Source organism: Stegastes partitus, unplaced genomic scaffold (assembly GCF_000690725.1).
Source record: "Stegastes partitus isolate 25-593 unplaced genomic scaffold, Stegastes_partitus-1.0.2 Scaffold191, whole genome shotgun sequence".
Taxonomy (NCBI): domain Eukaryota; kingdom Metazoa; phylum Chordata; class Actinopteri; family Pomacentridae; genus Stegastes; species Stegastes partitus.
The window spans coordinates 194371-205161 of NW_007577922.1; the positions used below are offsets into that span (position 1 = coordinate 194371).

The 10791-nt window shown below is 42.0% G+C and overlaps 1 protein-coding gene across 1 annotated transcript; it reads left to right on the top strand.

Moving 5' to 3' along the window:
• Window positions 1–149: 149 nt before the first annotated feature.
• Window positions 150–9954, top strand: mafk (v-maf avian musculoaponeurotic fibrosarcoma oncogene homolog K). Its single transcript, XM_008280364.1, has 3 exons — window positions 150–281; window positions 6058–6136; window positions 6220–9954. Exons 2-3 carry the CDS (start codon window positions 6092–6094, stop codon window positions 6655–6657), a joined length of 483 nt encoding a protein of 160 aa, XP_008278586.1. The 5' UTR covers window positions 150–281; window positions 6058–6091; the 3' UTR covers window positions 6658–9954.
• Window positions 9955–10791: the final 837 nt, after the last annotated feature.

Here is a 10791-nt window from a genome sequence, read left to right on the forward strand (position 1 = left end):
CCCCTCCTCCTTCCCAGACTGACGTAAGCAGAAAGTTATTTTCATGAATGGAGGGGGCGGTCACGAGGAATCGGTGACGTGAGTGCTTGCGGAAGCAGAGCGTGGAATGTTGGTACATTGTTGTTGTTTTGTAGTTAATTTAGTACGAGGATACACCGCTGCCCGGCCGCTGGACGCTGTTACAGCAACTGTGTCAACTTACTACCGTCGGATCTAAAAAGGAAAACCTACTCCGCCACTTTTACGCATTCCGGGTCCAACAGATTTACGCGTCCACAGAGGTGAGCTTGTTGGTTTTTTTTTTTGGTAATACATTTTTTTCTCTCTCTCAGGAAGATGTTTTGACATTCCTTTAGAAATTGCTCAGAAGTTCTCACGGTGGCACCGCGGCGCAGTGTCGGTCTCACACACGCCCGTCACGTAGGATAAAGTTTTGATCCCCGGTTATGATGGTTGATGTTGACTTTGCGGATTGTTTCAGTCGCGCGGACACGTGTTGTGTTGGAGAAACACAACACAATACTACAAAAAAAAAGTGGCTCAGTGATCGGAGAAGTCGCATGTAGAAAGTGAGGCGAAAATATGTCTAATTTTATTTGTTTTTTATTTTATTTTCTCCTTGTTTGTTTAAAAAAAAAACTGTTTCCAACCTTTTACGCATGTCTTTATCATTCATTTAAGTGGGTTAATTGTGACATTGGCTTAGGACTATTGATTTTTTTTAATTCAACAAAGTTTATAAGGAGTACAGGAATCCACAGCAAAGGGAGGTATTCAAGAAACATTTTTCAAATATATAAAATAACAATGTTACGCGCAAAGCTATTACGCTTATTTAACACTGTAAACATATACATATATTTAATCATTTTTTAAAAGATATTATTAAACTACTTACAGCCACTAAAGCATCATGCTAAAATTTCTTAGGAATTAAAAAAAAAAAAAGTTCTTTTTATTTGTCAGTTATTTATAGCTCATGTCACTGGCGTGCGCTTTTGGGGAAAATGGAAGTGAGACTAACTTCTCTGACTGCCCTGTTGAAACTAATGTATGTAAAACATTTGCCCTTCAATTCTGGCACTGTTGTTCAAGTCACTGAACACAGACTGCTAAATAATGCAACAACAACAAAAAAAATTGCCAGCCTGTTTTTGACATTGGAATCAACACGTGGTCTGCATTTTAGACATGTGGGACAAAGGGCACGACGTGAAGTTAGACCACCAGGGCTGACTGGCCTCCACAGGAGAAACAAGCAGTCACTAAACAGCAGGAGGGGCGCCTGTTTCCACAAACAATAAATCACTCTGGAAGACGAAATGGATTTATCTTATCACCCTGTTTTAGCTATGATTTCTGTTCCACATAAATCTCCACAGGTAAGGAAAGTGTGTCCAGAGAATACAATGATCTAACTGAATGTTTGGACAGTGACCTAATAAAACCACAGTTTTTTTTTAATGTCCACCATTTAGTTTGTCCTTTACTGGATAACTTGTGACCTTTTTTTTCTGCTATTGTGATTAATATGTGGAAAATATTAGCATCTGAGTAACTTGTTCCACTTTGATGGTCACAGATTTGTGCCCCCGAGGCTTTTTTTTTTTTTTTCTGATTCTGGTGGGTGCACTGTGTCTGTCAAACACCGAGGCAGTGGGAGCGGGTGCACTCCTCTGTCATGAGGTTAACATGTGGTTCAATCACCAAAGTGTTGATGGTTTTTTTTTTCTTCTTTTGGATGGAGAAGTTACAGCAGCTGACTCATTTTACCACTGGGAGAAATTCCCCCTGAGGACGCAGCATATAGCCGAAATTGTCTTCAGTTTTGCACTCCGTCTCATTTCGCTGGACAGTGGTGATGGATGAAAGCAGCGCGAGAGTGCAAAACGTTTCTGTGGTGGAGGGTTGTGAAAGTGAAATATTTGTGGTTAGTGATGCGATGACTCACAGGGAACACGTTCGCTATGATGTGTTTTGCTCCTTTTACTGGAAAAAAAAAAGAGAAAGAGTTCTGATTATTGATGTTTGAAACCATGGGTGATCTTCTAACATGCCAGACAGAGAGCATACAGGCAGTAAGAGCTGATTGTGTGAACAGGTCTGTCTTGCATCCATCAAAAGTGACAGGTATATAGTGACTGAGAGTGCTCGCTCTGCCACCTGCAGTGTCTTTTCTTGCTTTTTCTGTCAGAATTCTCTGGATCTGAACACGGTGCTGTCAGCTCAGAGGTGTGGGAACAGTCAGGTTTAGTTTGTGGGATTGTGTAATTGGGAATTCCTTGTCAGCTCTTAATGGGGCTGATGGCAACTTGCTGACTCAAACTTCATGTTGACAGCAACCCAAGCAGGCACTCATAATGTATGTTTAGCTGTCAAATTCCATCCTCGGCTCGTTGTTGTGAAAGAAAAGCATGGGAATGTATTGTTTTTTTTATATTTCATTAGAAACAAAATGTTTGGTTGTTATGAAAACAGACCTAGTATGTCCCCCCCCTTTTTTTTTTTTTTTTGCATTCTTGACATTTCTTTGAATCCCAGCTGTCCACGGCTGGGAGAATATCTGAATATCCTCTTCACAGATATTCGATGAGTTCCCCTCCCTTTTCCGCGCAAAACGTTCCGGCGGTCATGCCAACCATTTCCAAGGTTCTCTGTACTTTTCCTTCCTCCCCGCGAAACAACGGGATTTTCCAGGAAACGTCAGATCAGGAGGGTGTGATTCCCTGCCGCTGGTTGTCGCTTTTACCAGTAAACAGCATGACTCACTGCTCAGCTATGCTCTCCATTTCCTTCACATAATATCCCACCAAATGTGCTGCGCTGGAGAAAGAGCAGAGGGCTGCGCACCTCTGTCTGTACAGAAATCTCTCCACCCTCCCCCTTGGAAGAAAAGAAGAAGAAAAAAAAAAATGCAAGAAAAGCAAGAGCTTTCTCAGCAGAGTGTAGTAGTAGTCTGTCAAGGGCAGCAACAAGTCTGCTTTCTGGTGAACCCAGTCCAAAAGCGACACAAAAAGAGCAGAAGAAGAATAACAAAAGAGCCCAGAGGAGCCGACTCTGCATTTATCACTGAAGCATAAGCGCAGAACTCTTTGATTTGCTGTTTATTTTAGGAGAACTCAGGGCCCCACAGTTACCTGCTGGAACTCAAGTGCAGCCATGAGCTTGACCAGACCCCCTGACTTTAAAAACATTTTCATCAGGCATCACTGAACAGAAGGTGCAAGGATTTATTAAACTGTTCTAGCTGCAAAAAAATGGAGTTCAGTAATTCAGTTTTTCGCCTGGTATTTCCTCTCAAACAGGCCACAAATGGTCTTTTAAAAAAAAAGAAAAAAAAAAAAAGAGGTCTGTCCCTTTTCAAAACAACACCCAAAGAAGAAAACAGGCATGCTTTGCTTCCCACAACTGGCTTAACAAACAAGCTCAGCCATGAGAAGGTGTGTATAAAGGGCAGCTATTTGAGCAGTTACTCCAGTGTTGGCATGAATTGGTGATAATATTGTTGCTGAGTAAATAGTACATCTGTGGTTATTAGTCATCAGAGAAGCCTTGAGGAATAAAACAGTATTATTCTAATCAGGAAAGTTCAAATGAAACCCTTCCTCAAAGAGAGAGGCTTCTCACTTCTGCACATGCCTTTTGAGTTGTTTTTGGCGAGCCGTAGACGCTTCTGAATCCCAGACGTTTTGTGAACGTTTGCTGTCATTGTTTTACGAGTGGGGATTGTCCAAAAAACTCCACCTCCCGGAGCCGAGTGCATCGCAGGACATATCCAGCCTGCATGTTCCCTCTCCGCTCGAGATATTTAGCCTGTGTGCATGTGAGGCTTTGCACATGTGTGTTCACTCAGGAATGCGGTTTTGTTCTTTACCCGCCATCTGTGGCTTTTCTTTGAGGTATTTTCCCAGACTCCTTCTTTTCCCCCCTCGCTGTTATGAAAAACCTAACGCGAGTTGTTTTCTCGACTATATTGAGAAGCCGTGTTTTGTTTGTCTGTCTCGTCTGTGTGTGACACAATCGTAAAGTGTGGATTTTGCCTGTGTGATATAATTGCTGTTTTTGCCTCCAGAGGAAACTTTTGGATCCAGAAAAACCGAGTCTCTGGTGCAAGTTGCATAAGCACATGCCTAAAGAATTTCAGGGAAACAACCTGGCCTCTTGGTCCAGTCTGGAGGCCTCCTCCTGTATGAAGAGAGGGAGGCCCCGCACCACTTTTCCATGATCTTCAGGAGGAATATACCCAGGGACCCCCCACCTCTGACGCAATATCACTTAAATGGGGCTGTTTAGGCCAGCTTGCTGTCGAGGAATGCTTTATTCTAGCCCTTCATCTTTATTTGATGCCTCTGAAATCTCAATTATGCAAGTCTTTGCAGCATGTTTCGCAAATGGATAAAGGACATCAGAGAGCACACCAGATGTTCTTTAAATCTCTAAACACAAGTCTATGCGGCTCGCTACATTTATTTCACATCTGTTTATTTTTCCAAGCCTAACTTAAGCTATTTCAGGGACTCTGACTAATGTTTGAGAGTAAGTTGTTTTTCATTTTCACCACACATTTTTGCTTACCAGCTTTCCTCCATGAAAGCTGCTAGGCTGCGAGGAGAATATTTGCCCTCTTACCGGGGTATCACTTATCGCATGCTCGCTTAAATTGTTTAGTTGGCAGAAATTTGTGTCAGCACTGTGGGCTAAATATATCCGCCAGAGTTAAATAAGGGCATGGAGCGGCTCAGGAAAGCCCAGTGTAAGAGGATCCAACCAGAGAGACACAGCGCTAAATCGATAGACAACATTGTCTCACAGCGAAAATACATCAGTGACTATAAAGGAAACTATTTCTCTGTGACACTCTATCTCCAGGAATTTTCCACATGCGTACCTGCTGCCCTGTAAAGTTCAGCATAACTGTAAATGTTATCCTGCTGCGTTGATCTGTTTTAATGTGGGATGAGGCAGCAGAGTGGTGTTGGACCTGACTGTGCCCCCCCCGTAGACGCAGAGGCATCAGATTAGAGGATCAAACATGTGATGCAAGAGGGAAATACAGTAGAAAAAAATCGAGGAATTCTGCACACAGGATGTCCCGAGATTATCAGCACAAGTTAGTGCTTCTTCTCAGTAATATGTATGGGCTGTGTTGCGGTTATGAATGAGACTTGTTTACCCTTTTGGTGACCATGTGACTCATACTCCCACGCCCATTTGCAGGGCGTTTCCATGGTAGCTGTCGAGCATGGAACAGTGCACTCGTAGTCAGGCTTGGTCTGCAGGTCCTGAAATGGAGCCTTGGGGGGATGTGTGCCTCTCACAGGATCACAGCTCAGCGCTCTCGCTTTTTTTGGCCATGGCAGCAGTCTGGAAAGCATGTGGCTCACTGTAATGAGTACAGAGAGGCTTTTCTAAAAACTGCCCTGGCAAAAAAAATCGCTAGGGCGAGAGACGGCTTAAATGCAAAGTTCTATGAAGAGCAAGGGGAGAGGTTGCCTGTTTCTAATTTTGCTTGGTCTAGTGAACTACATAGTCAAGGCCCTCCTCCTCTAATAGGTAAATACAGACGTTCTCCGGTGACGGTGTTGCACGGTGTCATGCTGCCCTCTGCTGACATCTGCGGCAAGCGAGCGCTGATATTGACGTATGATGTAACCCTGGAATGTTGTTGTGATGTCTGTAAAGTGAGCGTATAGAAAGGAGTGTCAGCAAATGTGTTATTCTGGATTATCTTATACAAAAATGTGCAGCACTGGAGGGAGTATTCAGATCTCTTACATGGGTGCAATTAATAGTATCACATTTACAAAATACCTGATTTCAACTCATGTACTCAGATTTCTTGTGCAGCTGGTGTTACATATTACATGACTGGAATATAGGAAATGGTGCACCAACACGTAAGCAGCTGATTGATTTTGTAGCAGGTCAGAAGGGAGTAAACCTTCATCGTATTTTATAAACTGATCACATATGCAAAGTAGAAAAGCGCACATTTTGGAAGTGTTCATGTTGTGTTTCACTTTACTGATTTAAAGTTTTTCTCTTTTCTCTTCTCAGTGTGTCTTCTGTGAGGTTCTGGTCAGTTGTCTGCATGCAGGGAATGACGACTCATTTTAAGACGAGCAAAGCTTTAAAGGTAAGTGCGAGAAGGTGAATTACCGGTTGTGCATCCACTCACGTGCTGCTGTTCTTCACCCACTGCTCACGTACCCCTTGCAGGTCAAGAAGGAGGCGGGCGAGAATGCCCCGGCGCTCAGCGACGACGAGTTGGTGGCCATGTCCGTGCGGGAGCTCAACCAGCACCTGCGTGGGCTGACCAAGGAGGACGTCGTGCGGTTGAAGCAGCGGCGGCGGACCCTGAAGAACCGCGGCTACGCCGCCAGCTGTCGCATCAAACGGGTCACCCAGAAGGAGGAGCTGGAGAGACAAAAGACAGAGCTGCAGCAGGAGGTGGACAAGCTGGCCCGCGAGAACGCCAGCATGAGGTTGGAGCTGGACGCCCTGCGAGCCAAGTATGAGGCTCTGCAGTGCTTCGCCCGGACTGTGACCCGAGGGCCCCTCTCGCCGGGCAAAGTGGCCACCACCAGCGTCATCACCATCGTCAAGTCGGCCAACCACAACAACTCCAGCCCGACCCCGTTCTCGGCTCCGTCCTAGTGCTGACAGGACTGGGCTCACCTTCTCCTGCCTGGTCCTTCCTGGTTTCTGACCTGGCCTGAACCCACTCATCCTGTACTGAGAGGATGCTCAGTAGTTAGACTGAGGGATGGTTATGGGGTGGCAAGCTCTGTGTGATATTATGCTGCAGTCACAATTCTGACTCCTTCCTTCTGTTTCTCTTACACAAGCTACATTGTCTGTGCACTGTGCAAAAAAAAAAAAAACCCTCCCTGACCCCCAGCACCGGCAGGGTATCGGGCCTCTGTGACCCTACCTCCATGACTGATAGCAGAGATTTGCTTTTACTCCAGCGTCAAGTATTGCTTTAATGTGGCAGCACATGGGTTTAGGACGGCTCGGATACGTAAAGCTATGAGCATAAACTGAAAGAGATTTACACAGTACATACATGACAGCACAGCTATTCCTTAGCCAAATCATATTTGTTCAATGTAAATTGAGCCACTGAAGCTGTTGCCTTAAATGAACCTACAAGTGATCTAAATCTCACACAAAACAATGAGGTGTTATCCTCCCAGCATCGAGGTCACCTGTTCGTAGCCGGACTTGCAAGTGTTCTCCAACCAGATGCCTTTGAGAAGCTGCCAAACCCAAGAGCAGATGTTTTTTACTGATATGTTCCTCTTCTCTTTTAGGAGGTGCTAAGCAGTAAAAATCACCTGTTTTAGTGTCTGGTTCAAGTGAAAACCTTCCTACATGCATTTCTCTGTTTGGAGAACACTGCATGATGCAGTTGATAACTGACCAATGTTTAGCGTTACACTATTGTTTCTATTTCTGTCTTGGTTACGCAAAGTTTGCAAAACCCTTCTTGCCAAATAGCTTATTTAATCTCCAGGAAGTAATGCCAGAGAACAGCAGCTAGTACACCCAGTAAAGGCTTTCATACAACTGCTGATGGAGGTCTAATCCGGCGGTGTTGAAGTAATATTTTTGTGCTTTTGCTGAACTATATTGACTCCCCCTTGTAAAATATTATCAAAGCTGGCCATTTGTGCCTCACATCTACATCTAAAGGACGTGCCTCACATCTACAGGGTGTCTGTGTCGGGTAGATCAGAGCTCAGACTTTTTGAATCTTGAAGTTGCTGTCATACTCGATTTTAGCGGAGAAGTTGCTGAATTAGTCAGTGGGGCTGAAAGGTGTTTGCTATGTTGTTGAAGACATTGTTGGGAAGGTGCTGCATGTGATTTCGTTGGTGTGTTCGTAGCCTCTTGACTCGAGAAATTAATCACGATCTCTATGTTATATAGCTGTGGAACAGGTAGACAAGACTAAAATGTAAAATCGGAAAGTGATTAATGAGCGTTTTGGGCCAGATTTGTTTGGATTTGACATTGATTCGCATTTCTCATCATAAAGCACTTATAAGGAAACTGTTAAGGTACAGTATAAAATAAAACAGTTCACAGGGCTACTTATTTATAGAATTGAAGCTGACAGAAGCTGTTCTTGCATTTCTGTAGTTACTGGGGCTGAACTGCATGATGATTAAATGTGGTGTGACCACTTACTACAAGGTGAAGGCTAATGGGATGTTAAGCTCTCTGATATGTATAATGCAGCACTTACTGGCTGATGTTTTGCCTCTTTCCTTTATACGCCACTCTTTGGTTGGTAATCCATATTGGATGTAGTGATAACGAGAGCGGTCCTAATAAGTATGATGCAATTCAACCTTACCTCCTGTATATTACAGATTAGGGATGACAAAGCTCCCACCCGCTTCTGTCGTCACTTACATCGAGAACTCCGTCCAAATAGAAATCATTCCTACTGCTGGGTCACGAGAAGTGCTGCTGCCGGTGTTGGTTTACTTCAGTAGCTCTATTTTTTTTTTTTTTACCTTGCTTTTGACACACTCTTCTAACAAGAGAACTCCTGACGCCCATCTCTAGAAACAGTGGTGTCACAACAAATCAATGCAGTAAACACCTTGCTCTCGTTGTACGTTTTTTTTTTGTAATATTTAAATATGAAAAATTCACTTGAAATCAAGCCGCTCTTACCAAGGATCCATTCCTAATTTGGAGTGAAGTCAATAGAGATTGTTCATGTCAGGATTTTCTCTTGGCTAAGAGGACATGACAGTTCTTCCCCTGTTCCATAGCTGCAAAGAACAGTACGGGGAACTTTGCTGCTGTACAACCTGCTGTGATTTTTTAAGCAGGGGCATTGCTGTGTTCTTACTCTCATTTTGTATTTTCACTTGGGTTTCTATGTTGATACATCCTATGTTCTTTTTTCTGATACCTAGTTTTATATGCATATACAGTATATATAAATATATATATATATATATTACATATTTTTCTATATTTATGTATTTTACTATCCTGGGAGTGGTGTGACTATGTAATCAGTCTTTGAAGTCTAATTATATCGATGCTGACCTTTTTCTGGAAAAAAAAAGAAAAGAAAAAGAAAAAAAAAAGTTGTATTCACATTTACAATGAGACAACTATTCTCCTAAGTCTTCTCTGTGAGTGTTTAAAGCCCATCTTCTCAGCACATTTACTATTTGTCTAGTAGAATTAACAGTCTAAAAACAGGAAAAACTACATTCTGACTGTTAGTAAGGACACCTGTCACACATTACTGTGTAACTAAGCCATTATAGAATGATACAGATTAAGTTGCAAATCAATTCACAAACGATTTCTGGATCATGAAGTGCAAAATTTACACCAACCGTTTAGAAATCAGTGGTCTTAAATACTGAAAATGACTGTACATATTTCAACACTGCCTGAGGTTAGGACTGCCTAATATCAACCAAACGTTCAGTTTGCAGTCGGGATTTGTTTTTTTTTTAGGTTGCATTAGTTGATGACTTAATAAAAAAAACAGTTTAAAATTAAGATGACGGTAATGCTTTTGTAACTGTAAAGAAACCTTTACCTGAAAATAATTCCAAAGCTGTTTCAGACTATTCACCCAGACCTCTCACAGTTCAGGTCTGTTTTAAAGCCTGAGAACGAGTGCACATGTGTTTACAGTAGTCATGTTTTTTTGTTTTTTCCCCCCCAGCACATTTAAAAGATGCCTGAAAGCATTTTCTGCAAGGCATTACAGTGACCTCTTGTGGTAAGGTTTCAAAACAAAATGATGTTAAACGAGGCCTTGTTTAATCGTAGCACTTATTACTGCATTCGAGTCTGTGCGGCTTTTTTTTCATAAGCACACCTAAATAAATTTTTTTTTAAAAATGTTAAAGTATATATTTCTATTCTGTGCCAAATAAAAGACAAACCTTTCTCTGGGTGAATGAAGTACTCTGGTGTTAATCCTACATTCAGCGTGACCCGACAGGGCTCCATTCATGCTCGAAAACACATGTTGCTCTTAAAAAAACAACGCAATTTACATTTTCTGTGAGCCACATTTTTTGCTGAAATAAATGCAGATTTGCTCAAATTTAAAGAAGCATTGCACAAATATGCAGGTAAAAAGAGGCATAAACATTACCTGCCGTGGATGTTTGCTAAAACTTGATCCGGACTGCGTTCTTTCTTCATGCTGTGAAGAAAAGTTATTGGAACGGTTTGAGAGAAAAAAAAAAGGTTATTTTTTACATTTTTATATGAACCATAACAATGCAAATGTATGTAGAGAAATGAGCTTGATTGTATACCTTGACTAGATATTCAAGGTTAATTTAAAATTTCTCTCTGACAGCATGTCTTTGATTAAATAAGCTTTCACACACGCTTTGCCAGTCCGACAAGCTACAGTGTTTAACTTCAGCCATGATAAAGTCAGTTTGCAGAAGGAATGGAGCATGTATACAGATGATGTGGGTATGGGTGACATAATGGATAAAATGCATTGAATGTTAGTTCAACAGCAGCAATTTCTACGTTAAGGTTGTGCATATGAGATAAATGGATTTCTTTGTTGTAGTCTCATGGCAACATGTCGAGGCTTCATAAGTGACTGTCGATAGCAACTTTAAAAGAAGACAGTTAAAAGGCAGCATAGAGTGAGTATGTACCCTTCACAACTTGTCATTACTCTGCTCATATATATTTTATATTTATTTCATTGATTTGTGTAATTTTATTAAAAAAACAAAACACCTAAATTATTTTTTATTTTACATTCATGTA